This window comes from Tigriopus californicus, chromosome 4, assembly GCF_007210705.1.
Source record: "Tigriopus californicus strain San Diego chromosome 4, Tcal_SD_v2.1, whole genome shotgun sequence".
Taxonomy (NCBI): Eukaryota; Metazoa; Arthropoda; class Copepoda; order Harpacticoida; family Harpacticidae; genus Tigriopus; species Tigriopus californicus.
In genome coordinates, this window is record NC_081443.1 from 352,133 (window position 1) to 376,336 (window position 24,204).

The 24,204-nt window shown below is 40.0% G+C and overlaps 2 protein-coding genes across 2 annotated transcripts in view; one reads left to right on the top strand and one right to left on the bottom strand.

The window, feature by feature from the left end:
* The window catches only part of LOC131879021 (uncharacterized), a 29,695-nt gene extending 7,837 nt beyond the window's left edge, over positions 1 to 21,858 (bottom strand). The window contains exons 1-7 of the mRNA XM_059225213.1: positions 21,641 to 21,858; positions 20,208 to 20,448; positions 9,100 to 9,304; positions 8,324 to 8,435; positions 7,858 to 8,066; positions 7,738 to 7,781; positions 7,235 to 7,471 (exon numbers count right to left, since the gene is read on the bottom strand). Coding sequence (XP_059081196.1) covers positions 7,235 to 7,471; positions 7,738 to 7,781; positions 7,858 to 8,066; positions 8,324 to 8,435; positions 9,100 to 9,304; positions 20,208 to 20,291 — 891 coding nt within the window. The 5' untranslated portion in view covers positions 20,292 to 20,448; positions 21,641 to 21,858. The remainder of the gene's footprint in view (positions 1 to 7,234; positions 7,472 to 7,737; positions 7,782 to 7,857; positions 8,067 to 8,323; positions 8,436 to 9,099; positions 9,305 to 20,207; positions 20,449 to 21,640) is intronic.
* Positions 12,858 to 20,215, top strand: LOC131879020 (uncharacterized). The gene is made up of 10 exons (XM_059225212.1): positions 12,858 to 12,967; positions 13,030 to 13,230; positions 13,700 to 13,897; positions 14,167 to 15,157; positions 15,224 to 15,552; positions 16,376 to 16,468; positions 16,839 to 16,942; positions 17,008 to 17,089; positions 17,517 to 17,782; positions 19,930 to 20,215. The coding sequence occupies exons 4-10, from the start codon at positions 14,268 to 14,270 to the stop codon at positions 20,029 to 20,031; spliced, it is 1,866 nt and encodes a 621-aa protein (XP_059081195.1). The 5' UTR covers positions 12,858 to 12,967; positions 13,030 to 13,230; positions 13,700 to 13,897; positions 14,167 to 14,267; the 3' UTR covers positions 20,032 to 20,215.
* Positions 21,859 to 24,204: the final 2,346 nt, after the last annotated feature.

Consider the following 24,204-nt stretch of genomic DNA (forward strand, 5'->3'; position numbering starts at 1 on the left):
AACACGCCACCAGACGATCCGCGTCTATCGCACAACGCAACTGACAAGAAAATGAAACTGAACTTTGCTTATCATTCTATTGCTCCCCGAGCCTTGCGTGGCACCTGCTCATTCTATGAAAGCACTTTTGGTCCCTGGGTGTGACGAATGTCACCATTGCTACTGTTGCCTCGAATGCAAACATTGGCCTCGATCTTGGAAATGAGGCACAAACTGAACTTAACATAGTGACAAATATTAATCGCTTTTCAATTATGTATCTCGCACGTTTAAGTCCAGAGATACGTATCCAGAATAACTTAATCTGTACAAGTCGATTGTCCCAGCCGCATCTTTAATATGCTTCACCCATTCGGGCTCCAATGAGTTTAGCAGGTTTGCAAAAGGGTCGAGCAAGTCCAAAAATGTTTCACTAGGAACATTAAGCGATTTGAGAGAGCTCTCGTACTTGGGAGAGACTAGAAAAGTTGGGACTGTACAGTGTTCAGAGCAAGGTACGAAGGTATCTGATACTATGGGCTCTTCACAAAGCATCCATGAGCTCTCTCATCCCGCTCTCAGGCGTCAATTCTAGTGACCTGTAGAGGCCTTAATGGGCGTTTTGAGAGGACCTTCAAGCCCTCAAGAATCCAGGCTAGTTCGAACAAGGAAGTCCACATCTGTTCTTCCCGGCTCCTTCATTGTTTTAATTCTATTGCCCTCAAATATTCAAGGAAATATGTACGCGTAGACGTTGATCCAGTAGCAAAAGATTTAAGTCAGACTGTGACAACTTATTGACCCAAATTCCTGATCAACCCTACATTCAAGGGCTAACTAGATCCACCAACTCTTATTCGTTGGAAAAGACCAGACATTAAGTGAATCAAAAGCTAAAAGAGAGAAATAACTTTGGTCCATTTCGAGTCAAGAAATGACTGAGACTGTTGCAGTCATAACGTAATTGCTCACGTGGGAAACGTTATTGGATAAAGTATTGGTTTGCACTTGGAGTTTGTCGATTTTCGCAATTTCTTGGATAGCAAAAAACAAAGAGGTGTGTGTGTGGAATCATCGAATAACAGATAGCTCTCTCTTTTACATGGAACTCCTTCTTCCCCATTGCCCATTTAGAGCAATAAACTTTGTTTATTATTTTTGAAAAATGAAAGTAGCTCAACTATGTGGTGAAGAGGCATGTTCATGCCTCTTAAATTGAAAATGCTGTCGATGGAATAGGCCCGTAAACGCTATGTGTAGACCATAAATTCAAATCTTGGTGACCACAAGCCTGCCCAAAACGCAAAACAGAGGAGGAAGTAAAATGCGTGAAGGACACTTTTTTCCTTCAGGAGGATTTGGCCTTAGACGTAATCCACATGTCCACTTTCAATAAAGAGATCTCTCAAATCCTACCCTCCTATGCAACAAATGTGCATTTTATACAATCGTCAGCAATCCAAATGAACTTATATATCAATAACTTACACCACCTGCTCTCCTGAGTTCCCTAATAACAACACTTATGCCCCAAAATTAGCCCAGTTAGTAGGTTTATGTGATCAGGCTTTTCAATCAAATACAGTTTCATTGTTGAGATGAAGTTGAGCGGGGTTGATGCACAGGCAAATTTTCTAGCCCGTTACTAACACCCAATATCCCCTATGTTCCATAATTATCACCTCCAAACACATTGTCAAAAAACGGAGAAAAATCAACAATTGCATTAATGGACAACACCTGGTATATGTCAAGTGATTGTTGTTTCCTTTACATTTTTGGGATCACACAATATCGCTGCGGCCAAAACTAAGGCGTTTTCTTTCTGGGTTTCCTTTCCTGTGGATCTAAACAAAACTCATTTCGGTTTGGTTCGACCCTGTTTTCACTAGCAAAACCATCAAGAAAAACATTTTTGAATGCATTTATCTTATTGGTCTAATGGATCAGACGAAAAATTTCCCTACCTAAAAACTTGGAAAAACTATAATTGCCAAATTTGATAGAAATTGGGATACTACATAGGTGTTAAATACTGCTTTAGGGTTATATGAGAATTATAGTTCTGTTTTCTTTGTTTTCATATTGTAGTTCCAAAGTGTCCCTGTTGTCAATGAGCTCCAAATGCCCAGACATAAATATCAATCTTAAAATTGCACAATTGAATTCATCTTTTCTCGTACAATTTCAAAAGAGCTCAGAGTGGTATTAAACCCTTATTAAGGTACACTAAAATTGTAAATCTCTGAAAGCATGTTCTGCAATATCAAAAGTACTCTATTTATGCTTTCACTCAAATTCTGAAGAAAAAATACTTGTAACGGAGGATAAGCGCTATTGATTTGGATTTTTTTTCTGAAGATTTTGTTGACACTAGGCAAAGAGTGCATCTTTGTGACGTCGTTGACTCTTTTAAAAAAATCACATTTGGTACTTGGTACAGTTCCAATAGTTCCCAGACGCAAATTTCATATTTTACATGTTCGATGGTTTTAAGGTATAGTAACTAAACAAAAAAAGTAGCCATCTTGAGATTAAGCAAGAAAAAGAAATAATTTTTTACTTTTGTGATATTGAAAATCACTAATTCATTGTCTGGGCGTTTAAGATTAAATTGTACGGGGACATTTGAGGTTGAAACGGATGAAAAATAGTAACAATCATTTCGAAATTACTCACTAGTTATTAGTTACACTAGAAATTAATGAACTGGCATTCAGGTGCTGGCTAATTTTATTTTTCTATTTGGTTTGGTTTTGGTTTTCCACAGGCTTTTCTAAACCGCTACAGGGAATGTAATCCTCAGTACTATGAAAATGAAAGGTTTATAATTCGTCTATTTATTTCCTTTCAATCTTTATATGATACTTGGTCTACCACGAATTTGAGTTGACAGACCGAGCTAGTCCTTGAATGTAGGGTTGATCTGGAATGCTCCTGAAATTTGTCCAAGTTTGACTTGAATGATGCAACTGCATCAACAAGGCCTACATATTCCCTACGAATATCAAGGGAAGCAAATTAAACAATGAAGGAGCCCGAGAAAGAAGAGATGTGGACTTCATTGTTCGAACTAGCCTGGATTCTCAAGGGCTTGAAGGTGCTCTCAACACGCACATTAAGCCTCTACGGTCACTGCAATTGACCCTAAATCCTGGTTTGGGACAAAGCTCATGAATGCCTTTGAAAACGTTACTTTCTCAAAGGGGATTTTTTAAAGTTACTGAATTTTAAAAGCTTCTAGGTATGTATTCTTATAGTCTTGGCTAGAATGGCATAAAGCAATGAAATCGAAGCGATTCATTCTGATTATGCATGCCAAAAAAAGTCAACATGTGAGTGGATATTTCCCTCGAAACTTGATAGTGGATTTTAACCACCTCGTCGTGACAAAGAAGTACCGCAGACTTTCTGATCCGGGTTCCATTTTGACTCTGAAGGGCGGTTCTATTTGAGAGGTTGAGACTATTAAGTACTACATTGAAATACGGCTCATAATGATTGATGTGTGTGAATACATACTCATACGTGTATAGAACAAACGCGTATGCACTATGAATAGATAATGTCTTGTGTAAATGAGCCAAAAATGGGGGGCACCTCTGGTACTGTTTGTGCCGATTTTACGTATATAGTATGGAAATTAAGAGAATGGTCATACGAATCATTAGCGTTTGATAATCCGTTCCAGGCGGATCCCTCGACATACACTCTGTCCCAGCTACCCCGATCGTCCTCCTCATCTTCTCATGTTCGTTACCAGGACTTTTCTGAAGACCCTTGGATCCTGCATGACACTCCTCGCCCGTATTTCTGAGGCTCTTTGACGAGACCCTTAGCTGGGTCGAGGCCGAGGAGGTTTGTCAAAGACACTTCGGACATTTGGTCAGAGGTTAGTTGCCGTTCATAATATCTCGTTCCACAACTACATGAGCATTTCAGCTCTATGCGATGAATATTGATTAAATTCTTGGAAAATGAGGAGGGGTGTAAGACATTTTTATCGTTGCAAATGAGTCGTCTTTCCGAGAGTGTTGTTCCACGTTTTTAGCACTGCAACCGACTGGAAGCGTTTGATGCGACAGTTAAAAGAGAATACCTTGGCTACTGATCAGCAACAACTTTTCCCTCCGTCAAATCTTGGAGAGTTCTCTTGTAGATTAAAATTTGATCCAGGTGAAAAGCTTCTTCAATGTGCTACTATGGGGCTGCATTTGATGTAACGAGCGCGCCATCGAAACTTGAAATAAAACCATTCTGGATATTACTTTTTTGATAACAACTTATCCTCACGATCAGAACGACTTCAGACATGCTAAGTGCTCGTCAACCTAAAACTGAAATGATCACTTGGGTTCGATCCAACTTCTAAACTACCATGCCATCCATGTCTTATCTTAGTGTCAAGTCAGCATTTTCATGGGCTCTTCAATGTTAGAGAAAAGATATCTTCAGCTGTTTTGACAAAGGCCAGAAGTTCAGATCCAATCTCCTGCCATCGAATGGAGCTTCATTTCATTCTGCGTTTTCATTCTTTTCCTGCCTTCTCAGATGGAAATGGAAACGAGGCTTTCGTCCACGATTTTTGTCCTCTTTAGACATTTCCAACGAGATTTGGATCGGGCTCTATCAAAACTCTCCTTTTGAGCGCTTTCAATGGTCGTAAGTACAACCAACGTTCCAATATCAATTCTTTATATAACCTAGATGAGAAAGTGTACATTCAAAACTGGTTTCCTTCAACGAATACGAAACTCCATTTTGCACAAAATGAAACTGTACTGTACGGTACATCTGAACTACTATTAACGTAATCTCATTCACTGATCCTTCTCGACTGGTCGGAATAGAATAAACATACATCGTTGGAACGAAATTGGTTCCAAATATGTTTCCATCTTTGGTCTCCCATCTCCAGGGACGATCTGACTTCCTCATTCTCGGCCCCTCCCCCCAATTTTGTGGACGAGCGCACGCCCATCCCGCCTCTTCGAGCGTGTGGCCGGATTTCAGCGAGGAGAGTGATCTCGGGATGTGCGTGTCTGTGAACCCATCATCTGGATATCGATGGAACACTCGATTCTGCAATGGCCCAGACAAGGCTGTGTTCGTGTGCCAGGTTCCAGGTATTTGGACAATGATGGGCGGAAAATTGGGGGATTAAGATGGAGCATGATCGAATCATTGAAAACTGCATTTCAGTTCCCAAGTGGATTGATGAGAGCGAATGTCGCTTTAAAATATGGTTTGTTTCATGACATCTTTCCCTTGGAACAATACTTTTGGAGATTGGACGTTGATCGGGGATTTATGAAGCCGGAAGACATTTCGTGGAACTTTCTTTTTTTTGAATTGGGGATTTACGTCTTTGAAAGGACTTGTTTGATATTCAAAACTCAAAAAGCTAAACCAAGATTAGAAGTAACAGGAAACCGCTTCCCATATAGATTCTCTGAAAAGGGAACAAGATCGAAAGCCATAAAATCAAACCATGTAATCCCCTCTCAAAGCCCTCCACATTGCAACCCGAATCGCCAGCCTCATCCTCATCAATGGGAGTTTCGCCTAGCAGGGTTGGCTCCAATCCTTCCAACTTGTTCCATCCGGTGTTCCAAGATATCTCTTATTTTCCACATAACGACTCGGTTCAAGTCAGATTCCAGTGTCGCTCCAAGAACGCTCGGATCAATGGACACGTTCAACTGAAAACGTGCTCTTTGAGGGAACATCCACGCCTTTCAAGAGAGTAAGTCAAAGCGAACAATTGCCTATTGAAGAACATATGTTGTCAATATCTAAAGGTCTTCTGAACTTGATAGACATTCATGGTATGTAAAGCTATACGCATTTCTTTCTGAACTAAAATCGTTTTACCAAACTGAAAATGAAAAGACAACAATTTTATTTTGTTACAACTATGGGCCAAACGATTGGGCGTGTTCATTGAAGATATATATATCAAGACTTTCTAATTATGAAATCACTCGGACATCATTAGGTAATGAATAAATACATTTATTCTCGCAGGGATTTTTTTATATTGATCTTTGGGCAAAAAAGTATTGTGCCATCAATAGCTATACATCAATAAGTAGCCCAAGAAAGGGGGGGGGAAGGAAACAGAAAAAAGGTCGAGAGACATTGTCGAAATGGATGGCTTAACCAAGCGGCTTTCTTCATGTTCAGTAAAGGAAATTCGAGGAAAAACGTAAACCGGCACCCTGATTGTGGTCATTTTGAGGAGGGAGAATTCAGACGAACATCACACCTAACATGTATCGGGCATAAACTGAATTTGTAATTAATTTCATTTTGGGTGCTTGTTGAGAAAAACAGCTATCTGATAATGTGCACAGGTATTAGAGCAGTGAGAGTAGTACACCAAAAAAATCATTTTTTTAAGTTTTGATACAAAGATCACTCGATAGTAAACTCTCCTCCACATAATGCCCAAAATTAGAGTGCCGCAATAGGACATGTCAAGTGAAAGAATTTCAAGGAAAAATGTGGTCTGGCACCCTGATTTGGGCATTTTAGGAAGAGAGAACTAAGACAAACATCACAGTCAACTCGCACCATCCGCCCATTGAATTTTCAATAATCGATTGATTTTGAGTGAGGTGCATCCCTAAGGTCACGCTTAATCTTGCGTTGGGCGATTGCGCTGACCTTGCCTCAGAATGGTTTCACATATGGCAGAAAATTGGAGCAGGTTCCAAATCAAATATGTGGCCTTGTGTTCGAGAATATGTCATGTGAAAGCCGTATGTGACCACAATATGTGTCAAAATAAGTGTCGTCTAAATGCACCATAAGCAAATAGCATTGTGGTATTCAGCCAATTTGATAGTGCGTTCACCGAATTACATCAAACATGTTCATTTTGTTGGGTTTTGTAACACAAGGCCACATATTTATGTATAGCTATTGATGGCACAATACTTTTTTGCCCAAAGATCAATATAAAAATATCCCTGCGAGAATAAATGTATTTATTCATTACCTAATGATGTCCGAGTGATTTCATAATTAGGAAAGTCTTGATATATATATCTTCAATGAACACGCCCAATCGTTTGGCCCATAGTTGTAACAAAATAAAATTGTTGTCTTTTCATTTTCAGTTTGGTAAAACGATTTTAGTTCAGAAAGAAATGCGTATAGCTTTACATACCATGAATGTCTATCAAGTTCAGAAGACCTTTAGATATTGACAACAATGTTCTTCAATAGGCAATTGTTCGCTTTGACTTACTCTCTTGAAAGGCGTGGATGTTCCCTCAAAAGAGCACGTTTTCAGTTGAACTGTTCCATTGATCCGAGCGTTCTTGGAGCGACACTGGAATCTGACTTGAACCGAGTCGTTATGTGGAAAATAAGAGATATCTTGGAACACCGGATGGAACAAGTTGGAAGGATTGGAGCCAACCCTGCTAGGCGAAACTCCCATTGATGAGGATGAGGCTGGCGATTCGGGTTGCAATGTGGAGGGCTTTGAGAGGGGATTACATGGTTTGATTTTATGGCTTTCGATCTTGTTCCCATTTTCAGAGAATCTATATGGGAAGCGGTTTCCTGTTACTTCTAATCTTGGTTTAGCTTTTGAGTTTTGAATATCAAACAAGTCCTTTCAAAGACGTAAATCCCCAATTCAAAAAAAAGAAAGTTCCACGAAATGTCTTCCGGCTTCATAAATCCCCGATCAACGTCCAATCTCCAAAAGTATTGTTCCAAGGGAAAGATGTCATGAAAGCAAACCATATTATTAAAGCGACATTCGCTCTCATCAATCCACTTGGGAACTGAAATGCAGTTTTCAATGATTCGATCATGCTCCATCTTAATCCCCCAATTTTCCGCCCATCATTGTCCAAATACCTGGAACCTGGCACACGAACACAGCCTTGTCTGGGCCATTGCAGAATCGAGTGTTCCATCGATATCCAGATGATGGGTTCACAGACACGCACATCCCGAGATCACTCTCCTCGCTGAAATCCGGCCACACGCTCGAAGAGGGCGGGATGGGCGTGCGCTCGTCCACAAAATTGGGGGGAGGGGCCGAGAATGAGGAAGTCAGATCGTCCCTGGAGATGGGAGACCAAAGATTGGAAACATATTTGGAACCAATTTCGTTACAACGATGTATGTTTATTCTATTCCGACCAGTCGAGAAGGATCAGTGAATGAGATTACGTTAATAGTAGTTCAGATGTACCGTACAGTACAGTTTCATTTTGTGCAAAATGGAGTTTCGTATTCGTTGAAGGAAACCAGTTTTGAATGTACACTTTCTCATCTAGGTTATATAAAGAATTGATATTGGAACGTTGGTTGTACTTACGACCATTGAAAGCGCTCAAAAGGAGAGTTTTGATAGAGCCCGATCCAAATCTCGTTGGAAATGTCTAAAGAGGACAAAAAATCGTGGACGAAAGCCTCGTTTCCATTTCCATCTGAGAAGGCAGGAAAAGAATGAAAACGCAGATGAAATGAAGCTCCATTCGATGGCAGGAGATTGGATCTGAACTTCTGGCCTTTGTCAAAACAGCTGAAGATATCTTTTCTCTAACATTGAAGAGCCCATGAAAATGCTGACTTGACACTAAGATAAGACATGGATGGTATAGTAGTTTAGAAGTTGGATCGAACCCAAGTGATCATTTCAGTTTTAGGTTGACGAGCACTTCAGCATGTCTGAAGTCGTTCTGATCGTGAGGATAACTTGTTATCAAAAAAGTAATATCCAGAATGGTTTTATTTCAAGTTTCGATGGCGCGCTCGTTACATCAAATGCAGCCCCATAGTAGCACATTGAAGAAGCTTTTCACCTGGATCAAATTTTAATCTACCTACAAGAGAACTCTCACAAGATTTGACGGAGGGAAAAGTTGTTACTGATCAGTAGCCAAGGTATTCTCTTTAACTGTCGCATCAAACGCTTCCAGTCGGTTGCAGTGCTAAAACGTGGAACAACACTCTCGGAAAGACGACTCATTTGCAACGAATAAAAATGTCTTACACCCCTCCTCATTTTCCAAGAATTTAATCAATATTCATCGGCATAGAGCTGAAATGCTCATGTAGTTGTGGAACGAGATATATTGAACGGCAACTAACCTCTGACCAAATGTCCGAAGTGTCTTTGACAAACCTCCTCGGCCTCGACCCAGCTAAGGGTCTCGTCAAAGAGCCTCAGAAATACGGGCGAGGATGTGTCATGCAGGATCCAAGGGTCTTCAGAAAAGTCCCTGGTAACGAACCATGGCGAAGATGAGGAGGACGATCGGGGTAGCTGGGACAGATGTGAAGTCGAGGGATCCGCCTGGAACGGATTATCAAACGCCAATGATTCGTATGACCATTCTCTTAATTTCCATACTATATACTGTAAAATCGGCACAAACAGTACCAGAGGTGCCCCCATTTTTGGCTCATTTACACAAGAAATTATCTATTCATAGTGCATACGCGTTTGTTCTATACACGTATGAGTATGTATTCACACATCAATCATTATGAGCCGTATTTCATGTAGTACTTAATAGTCTCAACCTCTCAAATAGAACCGCCCTTCAGCGTCAAAATGGAACCAGGATCAGAAAGTTTGCGGTACTTCTTTGTCACGACGAGGTGGTTAAAATCCACTATCAAGTTTCGAGGGAAATATCCACTCACATGTTGACTTTTTTTGTCATGCATAATCAGAATGAATCGCTTCGATTTCATTGCTTTATGCCATTCTAGCCAAGACTATAAGAATACATACCTAGAAGCTTTTAAAATTCAGTAACTTTAAAAAATCCCCTTTGAGAGAAGTACGTTTTCAAAGGCATTCATGAGCTTTGTCCCAAACCAGGATNTTTTGAGAGCACCTTCAAGTTTTCGAGAATCCAGGCTAGTTCGAACAATGAAGTCCACATCTCTTCTTTCTCGGGCTCCTTCATTGTTTAATTTGCTTCCCTCTGATATTCGTAGGGAATATGTAGGCCTTGTTGATGCAGTTGCATCATTCAAGTCAAACTTGGACAAATTTTCAGGAGCATTCCAGATCAACCCTACATTCAAGGACTAGCTCGGTCTGTCAACTCAAATTCGTTGGTAGACCAAGTATCATATAAAGATTGAAAGGAAATAAATAGACGAATTATAACCTTTCATTTTCATAGTACTGAGGATTACATTCCCTGTAGCGGTTAGAAAAGCCTGTGAAAAACCAAACCAAACCAAAATAGAAAAATAAAATTAGCCAGCACCTGAATGCCAGTTCATTAATTTCTAGTGTAACTAATAACTAGTGAGTAATTTCGAAATGATTGGTACTATTTTCATCCGTTTCAACCTCAAAATGTCCCCCGTACAATTTAATCTTAAACGCCCAGACAATGAATAGTGATTTTCAATATCACAAAAGTAAAAATTATTTCTTTTTCTTGCTTAATCTCAAGATGGCTACTTTTTTTGTTTAGTTACTATACCTTAAAACCATCGAAACATGTAAAATATGAAATTTGTCTGGGAACTATTGGAACTGTACCAAGTAACCAATGATGATTTTTAAAAGAGTCAACGACGTCACAAAGATGCACTCTTTGCCTAGTGTCAACAAAATCTTCAGAAAAAAATCCAAATCAATAGCGCTATCCTCCGTTACAAGTATTTTTTCTTCAGAATTTGAGTGAAAGCATAAATAAGAGTACTTTTGATATTTGCAGAACATGCTTTCAGAGATTTACAATTTTAGTGTACCTTAATAAGGGTTTAATACCACTCTGAGCTCTTTTGAAATTGTACGAGAAAAAATGAATTCAATTGTGCAATTTTAAGATTGATATTTATTGTCTGGGCATTTGAGCTCATTGACAACAGGGACACTTTGGAACTACAATATGAAAACAAAGAAAACAGAACTATAATTCTCATATAACCCTAAAGCAGTTTAACACCTATGTAGTATCCCAATTTCTATCAAATTTGGCAATTATAGTTTTTCCAAGTTTTTAGGTAGGGAAATTTTTCGTCTGATCCATTAGACCAATAAGATAAATGCATTCAAAAATGTTTCTGATGGTTTTGCTAGTGAAACAGGGTCGAACCAAAACCGAAATGGAGTTTTGTTTAGATCCACAGGAAAGGAAAGCACCAGAAAGAAAACGCCTTAGTTTTGGCCGCAGCGATATTTGTGATCCCAAAAATGTAAAGGAACAACAATCACTTGACATATACCAGGTGTTGTCCATTAATGCAATTGTTGATTTTTCTCCGTTTTTTGACAATGTGTTTGGGAGGTGATAAATTATGGAACATAGGGGATATGGGTTAGTAACGGGCTAGAAATTTTGCCTGTCATCAACCGCTCACTTCATCCAAAATGAACACTGTATTTGATTGAAAAGTCTGATCACATAAATCAACTGGGCTAAATTTTGGGGCAAAGTTTTGATTAGGGAACTCAGGAGAGCAGGTGGTGTAAGTTATTGATATAAGTTCATTTGGATTGCTGACGACTTGTATAAAATGCACATTTGTGCATAGGAGGTAGGATTTGAGAGATCTCTTTATTGAAAGTGGACATGTGGATTACGTCTAAGGCCAAATCCTCCTGAAGGAAAAAAGTGTCCTTCACGCATTTTACTTCCTCCTCTGTTTTGCGTTTTGGGCAGGCTTGTGGTCACCAAGATTTGATTTATGGTCTACACATAGCGTTTACGGCCTATTCCATCGACAGCATTTTCAATTTAAGAGGCATGAACATGCCTCTTCACCACATTAGTTGAGCTACTTTCATTTTCAAAATAATAAACAAAGTTTATTGCTCTAAATGGGGCAATGGGGAAGAAGGAGTTCCATGTAAAAGAGAGAGCTATCTGTTATTCGATGATTCCACACACACACCTCTTTGTTTGTTTGCTACCCAAGAAATTGCGAAAATCGACAACTCCAAGTGCAAACCAATACTTTATCCAATAACGTTTCCGACGTGAGCAATTACGGTTATACTGCAACAGTCTCAGTCATTTCTTGACTCGAAATGGACCAAAAGTTATTTCTCTCTTTTAGCTTTTGATTCACATAATGTCTGGCTTTTCCAACGAATAAGAGTTGGTGGATCTAGTTAGCCCTTGAATGTAGGGTTGATCAGGAATTTGGGTCAATAAGTTGTCCAAGTCTGACTTAAATCTTGCTACTGGATCAACGTCTACGCGTACATATTTCCTGTGAATATTTGAGGGCAATAAATTAAACAATGAAGGAGCCGGGAAAGAACAGATGTGGACTTCCTTGTTCGAACTAGCCTGGATTCTTGAGGGCTTGAAGGTCCTCTCAAAACGCCCATTAAGCCTCTACGGTCACTAGAATTGACCCTAAGCCCTGGGATGGGACAAAGCTCATGGATGCTTTTGAAGACCCATAGTATCAGATACCTTTCGTACCTTCTCTGAACACTGTACAGTCCCAACTTTTCTAGTCTCTCCCAATACGAGAGCTCTCTCAAATCCTTAATGTTCCTAGTGAAACATTTTTGGACTTGCTCGACCTTTTGCAAACCTGCTGAACTCATTGGAGCCCGAATGGGTGAAGCATATTCAAGATGCGGCTGGACAATCGACTTGTACAGATTAAGTATCGTGATACTATCTCTGGACTTAAACGTGCGAGATACATAATTGAAAAGCATTAATATTGTCACTATGTTAAGTTCAGTTTTGCTCCATTTCCAAGATCGAGGCCAATGTTTGCATTCGAGGCAACAATAGCAATGGTACATTCGTCACACCCAGGGACAAAATTGCTTTCATAGAATAGCAGTGCCACGCAAGGCGTCGGGGAGCAATAGAATGATAAGCAAAGTTCAGTTTCATTTTCTTGTCAGTTGCGTTTGGTCTATAGACGCAGAAAGTAGTCGCTCATTCAATGATTCTGTTTGCCATTTTCGCTTTAGTCTTGCTTCCTCGGGTTGATTCAGCTAGTAGTCTGAATGAATCAAGTAAGGCAAAAGGGATACTGGAAAAAGGAACAGAACCCCAATCAATTTTGTTCTCTTTTCAGAATCCGACGATCGAGTAACTCAACAACATTTTCAAAGTGACGGCTATCACACAACTGACTCGTATTTGCTCTTGAATGGGACAACTCAAATTGATTTGGGTTTCACATTGTGTTTTTGGTATTCTGCAGATTATTGGAGAGGCGGAACCTCATGTTTGGTTTCCATTATAAAGGACGAATGGTGGGATCTCTTTGGGATAAGTAAGCGTTTGTAAACTGCCCGGATTTTTCCTGTTTGCACAGGGGAGACGAATCATTTTAGTGATTTTTTGGAAGGAAAGAAAATCCGAGCCCAATTCTCTAAAAGTGGGTTATGGGAAGCGTTTGCATGTATTGTTGTTAACGAATAAATCACGTCAAAAGCACTTTCAGTGTACTTGGTTTCACAAACAAAAGAAAATAATGGAGAATACATACAATCGGAATTTAGTGGGTCTTATGTAAGGTGTCTTTATCCAGATTTGTTTTTTATCATAAACATGCTTGTCAAATATTAGAGAAACGCAGAAACAAAAATCCAAAATGTTTGCAGCCAAAATTTTTAATCAATCCCAAACGGGCATTGATACTAACAATATGTGCAGTTATCCAAATGTGTCAAATCATCAATTGATTGAGTTCATTTGTTTGGGTTTCTTAGATAACATTGAATTAGTACTAAATTCTGCAGATTTAATCAATAACCAAACTTTCAATGGAAATGTGAGATTGGACGCCGTGATTGATAACGATAGAAGTGGACACCTTCTCGAAGAGATGCCCCAATTTCAATTGCGTCAATGGTATTCTTGGTGTGGTGTCAATCGGAGGAAACCAGATGGAAACTTTAGTTTCACCTCCTATTCCAATGGAAATGTTGCCACATAACGTAAGTTATTTTTCAAGTGCTGGTCCATCAACAAAATATGTCACATTAGAGATAACAAGGTGCAAAAGACTCAATTCGAACCTTTTATTACTTACTAAATCAAAGGCTCTAGAGCATAGCAAAAATGGACTTGAAATTCCACGGCATTCCTTTCCATAACTAAGTACGTCTAGAACTCATTTTTGTGTGGTACAACCACTCCAAACGAAGAATGCACAAAAAGAAACAGATGAAGAGCGATCTGAATAAAAAATTGGCTTCGATTCTAGACCCGGGCGTTGCCATTCCTGAGGGGTCAATCATTGTCTTGGGTCAAGAGCAAGATTCTCCTGGCGGAAGCTTTGAGCTGGAACAGAGCTTTGCCGGAAGAATGGCAATGGTCCAATTTTGGCCCGGAACCAGCCTGACCTTCGAGGAAGTCCAGCAGTATCAAAAGTGCGAACCGATCCAAGCCGCAAATACCGCCCCATTGCCCATTCCTGTGGACCAATGGGTATCGAAGAATGTGGAGCACAGCTTTATACGTCAGAGTGAATTTTGCCAACCCAATCGGTGGATAACTCAAGTCTTACTTCCGGAGCAAGTCCTCTTCAATAGCGCTCGTTCCGTGTGCCAATCTATTGGAACAGACATCACCACAATCAACTCAACGCTAGAAGAATATGATCAACGAGTTACTGCCTTGTTCACAGATCTGTGTCGGGAAAATGTGTCGAGAAACTGTGGCGGACCAATGAACCAACCTCTAAATCCTGCCTTCACATGGGTCCTCAAAAATACGACCACCGGGGAATGCGACAGACTTTATGGATCCAAAAAGTTCTCAGCCCGAGGTTGTGAGAACTCCCTTGGGCCCGCCACCTTGTGTGCTACCCTCGTCCCTGAGCGCAATGAAATCTATTTAAAAGGTTTATGCCAGGAGGCCATTTTTCGAGCCTTTGATTTCTCTTATCATGTGTATAAATTTGGAATCAAAGGCCGAATGCGGTTCCATGGCATCAAGAAGAGTCGGATTGAGTACTTGGAGATGGTCAAAGAAAACTCGATTCAGCGGGAGTGGCGAATTCAAAGTATGATCTTTCCGGAGGAGTTTTTCTCCCTCAAAAGTTCGGATTATCAGTTCCCATTTGGTCGTCGAATATGGACTGTGGGTGGGGCACACATTTGCTCCCTGGCCACTGGATCCAATATCACGTTGACTTTTGCCCGATGTAATAGTAGCCAATTCACGTGCGACGATGGCAGATGCATAGAATTGGCGTAAGATGAAAGTAAGAGTATTGGCTCTTGGGAATGTAATCGTAGCTTGCAACAATTTTGTTCCAGTCAAAAATGTGATGGAACAACAGATTGCCGGGACAAGAGCGACGAGTTGAATTGTAAAATCATTCAACCCGACGACACATACATCAAGCAGATTGTTCCGGTCTCATCTGGGGGTCAAACTCAGATTCAAATCCAAGTGTCAATTCACTCCATTCGAAACGTGGAACCAATGGAATCAAAGATTACGTTCCATTTTTCGGCTGCCTTCACTTGGAGCGATTCCAGATTGAAACTAGCAGATTTGAGTGAAGAAGAGAGCAGGAACGTGCTGAGTCAAATAGATTTGGCTACGATCTGGATTCCACAAATCATCTTAGCCAACACCCTGAGTAAGTCAGATCCATTTCTTTGATAAATTTGTCGATAAGTTTTTAGTTGATTAATGAATACAGACATTTTTCATTGATATAAATATTTTTCTTAATCTCTAATGCCATTCTGAATACAAATTTTGAGAAAAGCTAATCCCATTAGAGATCTGTAATGCAAATTAACGTATGTGACCTTCCTGATTCTTTTATGAAACATGTTACTTTGTACAAAACGGTGGAAACCAATAAACGTAACAATGCAAAAAAGTTATTACTGGCAGACTACGAGTGAACAGTGAGACAACTACATTTCATTGAGACTTACTTTACTAACGTAGTTCTAATGGCATTTGACACTCTAGCCTTGTGGAATCAGTAGGTTAAGTCCGTGATGGATTAAATCTATGATAAAGCACTTAAAACTTCAACTTATTTCTCAACGTGAATGTTTGAGCTCCTTTTGGAAATGACAGACTCTCTGTTGAGCTTTGTCTGGAACCTTTTACACATTCATTGAAAATTAACATCCAATCAGCTCGGTCGAATTTGATGACGTAAACTCAACTTAGCGAGTCCCTAGTTGGAGGGTCTCTAGTTACTCCAAACTTTCTTGCAAGCAAAACCAGCCAACTAATAATGCCTGCATTCTTTTTGCAAGCCGTGTGGCAACTCAGGTTCTTCGTCAGAATTCAATAACTATTTCACATTATACTCTCGTTATCTGTTGGACATAAATAATACACCTGATTTGTTGCTTGAATAGCATGCTGTTGTAGATGATAGCTACTAAAAAATGTGTATGAATTGGGCGTTTCACGCTGATCCCTTTCTAACATTTTAGGTCCCATTCAACAGAAGCGCCTTGAAACAGACATTGGATTTGCTAAGGCCCTAAACCCCGGAAAATGGACCGAAATAACTGAAGCCACTGAGGGTATTTATGATAAGATAAATCATCAAAAACTTGCTGAAAGGCTGCCAAAAATAAGCTAATTTGCCTCAAGCATCTTTATGGCATGGAAAGTAAGCTCTTATTACACGAGCTTCACTATACTCTTTCAAGTCTCTGGCTTGAATGCTTTGTATACAAAGAAGCTCCAAATTTCTCGCCCGCGAAAAGTTGCCACCATCTGTCAATAGAGCATCCAAAAGTTGGGCATGTTGTCAAAAGAGCGAGTAAGTGAAGCAAATCTTGGAAATTGTAAACATTTTTTCTCATTTTGGACCATGCCCTGTTTTCTTTGATGTATGACTACCACGATGAACTAATTAAAGTCCAAAGTATTGCTTCTTCAATATTCAAGCGATTCTTTTTGAGGGTGAATCGTCCACAATCAGCCTTAAAAGAGACGATCTGCAAGAGTTCCAGTGCAATTTTGATCTACAATACTATCCTTTCGACACCCAAGTAAGTATTTCTAATGTCAACCATTAAATTGTCGCGCTAAACAACAAAATTAACCACAATTGCAGACGTGCCATATAATTTTTCAAACGACAGAGAAGCAATATACCTCACTTTCTCTTCGGGCAAGCGACGTATTACAAGTATCAGGTAAATATTAAGAAGCCATTAGGTACATAATTGGGTGAGACATTGGGTCCGGCCGGGTCTGAATGGTTTTGTACGAATACTTGTTAGACTGCAAGGGTGGTTAATTGGTTGCACTTCTCCCCATACAAAACTAATTGGTTAATTCAACTTGCACAAACCAAAAAGTTTTGCGAAGACCAAGCCTATACACAATAAAATGCCTTGATGGTGTTTTTTATACATCAGGTAATATGGTTTCCAGTTTTGTGTTTGAGTATGCGTATCGACTATCCCTTCTAATTCATTGGTTTATTCCGCAAACTTTGTCATAAAACAACATCCAGCTTATTTGTCTGTCAGGATAGTTCAATGCGTTTCTATTTTCTCTATGATCCCATCTTGAATCCGGATGTCGACAAGAAAACCGATATTGCTTACAATTTTCCAGATGGCATCAACTTAACTGAGTACGACATCATACGTTACAACATTGAGGAGTCCATCTCGAATGCGAATTTTAGCAGGGCTATCGCAAATGTCACCCTGCGCAGAAAAATGGCCTACCACGTGTTCAACACGTTTTTCCAAACCCTGCTTCTTATTTTCGTTGGATATCTGTCTTTCTTCTTCAAAGTGGACAACTTTTCAGACCGAATTATGGTCACCCTGACTACCATGCTCGTTGTGGCAACAATTATGGTGGCCATTCAAAGTGTACGTACAATGTGCCAGATTTGGTTAGTTACCTTTTGATCCTCAAACCTAAATGGAAAGTTGAACTTTTCCAGAGCAATTTTCTCAATTCTTTCGATTAACAGTCCCTCCCAGGGCTGAAGTTGAATTGAACTATTTTAGGAACAGGTGAACCATTATTTTAAAGTTAAGACTAAATACGGGAGAATTTGGCGCTCTCATATCATTCATTCAGGTATTTGCCACCTCCGAGTTCTTTAATGCTTTTTTCACAGATCGCATTTGGCACACCATATGCAGAATGTAAAGCGATTTTAGGTTAGAATTTCAGTCAATACGCAACATGGGAGAGTCATTTACATCAGCACTCTTTATAGGGCTTGTCAAGTGAAGGAATTTCAAGAAAAAATGTGGTCCAGGACCCTGATTATGGGGCGGGAGAAATAAGACAAACATCCCAGTCACTCGCACCATCCGCCCGTTGAATTTTCAATAATCGAATGATTTTGAGTGAGCTGTGTTACAATACCCAACAAAATAAACATGTTTGGTGTGATTCGGTGAACGCACTTTCAAATTAGCTCAATACCACAATACTATCTGCTTGGACAAGCATGTAAAATGGAATAAAGCTCAAAATGCAATGCATACATAGTCCGTTTTGGCTGGGTATGTTGTCTTTGATTTTACTCCATGGAATAATGTTAGTTGTTCTTGAACGCGTTCCCTTGACAAGCCCTATTCGGACATTTAGGCAAGAGCTGGTACCAGCAAACAAACTTGCCTGCCAATGCCAGTTATGCAAAATTGGCGTTTCAAACTGGTTTGAACGAAGCTGACCATTCCTCATATTCGGAGATTTAGGCAAGCGCTGGTACCAGCAAACAAACTTGCCTGCCAATGCCAGTGATGCAAAATTGGCGTTTCAAACTGGTTTGAACGAAGCTGACCATTCCTCATATTCGGAGATTTAGGCAAGCGCTGGTACCAGCAAACAAACTTGCCTGCCAATGCCAGTGATGCAAAATTGGCGTTTCAAACTGGTTTGAACGAAGCTGACCTTTCCTCATATAGCAATGCGAAATAAGGATCAGCTTCTAAAAAACGTGTTTGTAGCCCCAAACTTGCATCCCTGACGCTGGTACCAGCAAACAAACGAACCTGCTAGAGCTTGCCTAAACGGGTAAACGTTATTCTCCACCGATTAGTTGGCGGTGCTATTTCTTTAAATCTTAACCTGAACTAATCAAACCTAATCTAACCTTACCTAACCTAACCTAACACGAAATTAATAACCCTTAAAGTCTCTCTCTAAACCTTTTAACATTTTGCCACAAACTTAAAAATGAGCACCGCCAACTGATCGGTGGAGAATAACGTTTATCTGCCTAAACGTCCCCATAGCAATGTGAAAGACGGGTCAGCTTCTCAAAAACGTGTTTGAATCCCCAANAACTGATCGGTGGAGAATAACGTTTATCTGCCTAAACGTCCCCATAGCAATGTGAAAGACGGGTCAGCTTCTCAAAAACGTGTTTGAATCCCCAAACTTGCATCACTGACACTGGTACCAGCAAACAAACGAACCTGCCAGAGCTTGCCTAAACGACCCCATACGTCATGTTTTGACGGAGATACGTACTTGACATCAAAATTTATTCAAGTACTAGGTAGAGGCACGGACTTGTAGAAATATGGACTGTGAACGAGCTTCCCGCCAAATCGGCCTGCTCATGGTCATAACAACTCTGAGCCACTTTTCGAATTAAAGTAACAAAATAAGAAACGTACATTTCTTCAATAAAATGTCGAATTTTATGCGTTGTTTACTACATCACTTTGACCGTGTCTCCTGAGTTCCCTGAGCATAGGTTTGGGTTCAAATTTGGCCATGTTCCTCTATTCAACCACATCTTATGGCCGCATGAAGTGCTTATTTGGAATAAGATGAGCGGTTAGGAGCTGGTAGAGGGCATACGATTGAAATTACGATTAAAATTCGAAAAATGAAAACGATTGAAAGATTGGCCTCGACATATCATCAATTACGTGAATTTGGAATGTCAAGAATTTGAATTTGATAATAATTAAAAATAAAAGATCCCAGTCAAAATGCGGACAAACGTACAAATGTATAAAATATGCTCACTTCGCTCTATGCTTCCCAGGATCTGCCCAAAACATCTTATTACAAAATGATCGATTATTGGCTCATTTTCTGCCTCATCATTCTGATCATTACATTCGCTATACACACGGCTATTGGATAGAGATTGGACAAGCCCAATAACAGTGCAAGGGGTTCACCTCCAGCGTTCGAAGTGGCTTTCCAAATGAACCGTGTGGGACGAGTCTTCGTCTTGGCCGTTATTGTTATTTTCAATCTAGGGTTTTGGATCCTAGCCTTTAATGAATATGTCCAGGGGTAAACACGAGCTTAACTTACATGTTGAGGCAACCCCTGGCTGAAGCCACCGTCCACTAAGCCAAGAGAACCAAGAAAAAGTGAAGTCAGCCAAAGTCCAACCATGATTGAGGCAATCAGTCAACTCCAAATTGCCTTGAAATAGGGTGATGTGACGCCACCAGAGAAGATAGTGAATGTCCAACAAACACTCAATATTTCTTCAATGTTTTGAATATCCTCAAGTGAAATAAATGTGAAGTGTCGATTGTTAAAGATGGCTCTGAAAAGAACGTAAATGATGGATCACAATCTAGAATTTGACAATGTCAAAAAGCTTTTGAAACAATTTACATTCTTCTATCATTCAGCTACTCAGAAAAAGCTACAGTCGTGAAGGAGATATGTTTGTGATTCTTGAGTCGTGGAGCGATGTTTAGTTTTAAATTGCGGAAAGTGAACAACGTTGGGTGTAACATGCAAAAGAAGCATTGCTGAATCCTAGTGCACTTTACACTGAAAAAGCCTATTTTCAACATCAATTTCTTTCAAAGTATGCAACAGTTACAAATCGCAATGGATCAATGCATGGAGGAGACATCGCATACTGGAAAATCATCGTGATGAACTACTTTAGAAAGCTGCCTATCCAAGTATCAGAAAGCATTTGGCAAGCACAGAGCGCCAATAATTGCAAACCTCTGAGGTGACTAGCTATTGAAATAATAATAAGATGATTGCACTCAATTATTTTTGAACTCAGAGGAATAATGATAGTAGCATACTAGCAAGTGTAAATTATATGCTTCAGTTGCAAACAACGATAACATTAGTATTTGACCCCAAATCTTCGTCAATATTGATTGATCCTGTAACTGAAAAGTATTTGAAAAACAAATATAAAGTCAAGATCATGAAACACCGCACATTGAAAAATGAAACATGGAAAAGGTGTGTAAATAATTTCACTTTGAATAAATGTCATTGCACTTTCATGTAAGTAGTACATTTCAAGAGTGATTAACCCAAGTCTGAAACTCTGACGCACTCCCTGATTCATAATGGAAGACTTTTCACGTTGAATTGGTACTGAATCCCTTTAAGCATTTTCAGATAGCAGAAATGCTGGGATTTATTGCTTGAAAAAGAGACTAGTTCCGTTGGTGGATGTTCCACGCATTGCTCGCTTCTCTTGAAAACTGCCCAAGGCTAATGAAAAGTGAATGGAGCATATACTTCCAAATACAATGATTTATGTGAATGGCTAAGGTACCAATTCCAGAGCACACCGAGGTCCTTTTAAGAAGGCTAAGGAAAGGATATCTGGGTCCAGATTGCTACCAGGCATATTACAAACTCTCTGAAGTCTTAGCTGATAACTATCTGACCTCTCCTCTTGACAAGCAAGGCTAAAAGGTTCGTGGGGAATATTTACCACAAAGGCACTGCACATTTTCCCCCGAGGAGGACCTTACCTTGACATATATTGATCGATAAACCACGTTTGGCATCTACCCGCCTAAGGCAAAATCCATCCCATCACTCTCCGGTCATTTCACTCTTTCGAAAGAGCACCTTGAGAGAACGGTGTCCTGACACTGACTGACGAAAACATTGAGAACCTTGCAGCTCCAAGTTCCAAGTTCCAACCTCCCAGTTCCCTTCCCCAAAGTACTGTTCGGCAGTCGCCCTCGATTCCTTGGAACAGAGAAATGGAAACGGGGTTGGATGGGATCCTCATCGGTGAGGAAAAGAGGGAAAACACGTTCTTTCGTTCCTTCGCTCTCCCTCTGATTCGTCATCTCCCCAGAGAAACTTTGTATGTACCACGGAGAGCTAGAGACTCACCACCGAAGCAAAAGGAAAATGATAGAACGAAGGAACGAAAGAAGAACAGATGCAGTTCTACCGTTAAACCTTGTTGTGCCAGATTGGTGGATGATGATGATGATGATGATGATTGTTCCAGAAGGGTTTTGATGAATTCAAAAACGAAAGATGGACCATTTTGGGCATTGCGGTTCCATGAAACAAAAAGGGGCAGGTTGAACCAGGTCACGTTTTTGCGGGGGGAGAGACGGAAAAGGTTTTGAAATGGATGAAGTTTGTGTTCGAGAGCGACTCGAGTTCAAAACGTCGCTGTTTCAAGCCTCAAGATCTTTTTTTGCCACGGTTGACAGAGATTAGTGAAGGAGGAAGCACATGTTTTGCCTTTCAATCCGGTGCTAAAAGACCAAACTCTGGCCTGGAATTGGAGTGTCCCTCCCATTTCATCTGCTTTCAATATTGCCACCAACGAGATGGCCATTTGGGATACCACAAGTGGATTGTTCTTGTCAATACTCTTACCGTCCAGAAGCCACGTTTTTGGTTTGGCTTGCTTCTTTGAAACCAAACCTCAACTTTGGAAGACCTCCTCTTGGAAGCCCAAACTAAAATAATAACCAATCGAAAATGAGATCATTCTTGGACCATATTTTCCACAACGAAACCATTAAAAACCCCAAGAGACCCGAATAAGCAAAGCAAACCATTGTAAAAAACAACCTCGGCGTGATTAACATTCGGGTAGTTGAGCTGGACCTCGTTTGTTCATTCGACCGGTCCACCTGCTCATCATTTGTTGACTCTGGGTGGTGAATAATTGCATGCGCATTCCACGTGGGAAAGCGGCTTAGCAATATCTTGGTGTTCAGTCTTTGGTTGGATCCAATCAATTAATCCTCTTGACAGTCGCATTATTTTTGTCCGTGTGTTTTCGCACCCATCCATCCGTCCTTCGAACAAACAAACAATCAAACAGACAAGCAGGAAACTGAAAAATAATGGAGCAGAAACTCACCCTCCCAATGGAAATCAGGGAAGGCGATGATAACAAACGTCACGCTTCTTTCTTTTGGTATTTTCTGAGAACTGGGAGAATGCACCAAAAAGATCGGTTTCGAAGGCTTAAAACACAGGAGAAAGGTGCAGTATCATTGCTTATTGTTGCTTCAGCAGAATATTTATTTAGCTTCAATCATATGATGGATCATGCCATCTAGACCAATCGGTTTCCTGTTCCCATACTTTTGTGTTAGCCTGTATATACTAATTGTATGTAAGGGGTAAGCCCCATGAGGGAACAATGATAGACGAATGTATCGTATATACATGAATTATGCTGATCATTTCTCAAAAGATCAGCTGATTTTCTACTACATTGACACGACGATGTTAAACTGCGTGAAGTAGAAATATACTCTAAGTCATTATTTATGGGTCCTGGAGTGCGGCTTTAAGTGTTAACAAAGTGGTGATGTGGTAACCACATTTGCGCTAATTCGGAGAATTTCTTTTGCTGTGTCGCCAGAACCAGATTCCAACACCATCGAAAGCCATCTCGTTATAAAGTAGACCATTTAAATCATAATAATGATTAGATCTGCACTACTACTAACAATAACAACCCAATTTTAGTCAGTGTAACACTGATTACGGCAAAACAGACGTAAATGGTGAGTGGCAGGATTGGTCAGAATCTGACCACGCTAGTAAATGTATTCGTATTTTTGAGATTTCAACTTTTGGATGTATTGAACTTCAAATGTATTCCAAACTAGTCTTTTTATTCCTTTCATTGCACTCAATTTACTTGTGCAAATGCGCTTGATATCTGACTTCACATGCTCAACAACTTCTTCATAAAAACTGTTCTATGAACGCAGTAAAAAGATATACCAGTACATTTGGATGTGAGGAGTTGCATGGAACAAAGGAGGTTTTTAAATTGGAAATTGGTAGCGGTACACAGAGATTTACATGGAATATATCTTTTATCGAGATCATTTTTTTATTTGTAAGCTGACCCAAGGGCCAAAAAGTCTTGCATAAGAATCATAGAATCTAAAATATCTCGTTTTGCACTGCACAAGCAAATAGACCTGGTTTGAGGAAAAACGCTAGCAATTTCCTAACCCATATCAACTTCTATGCAATCAGCCTCTTGCTGGAAAATAGGGAGAGGATAAACCATTATGATTCCGATAATATTTATAGC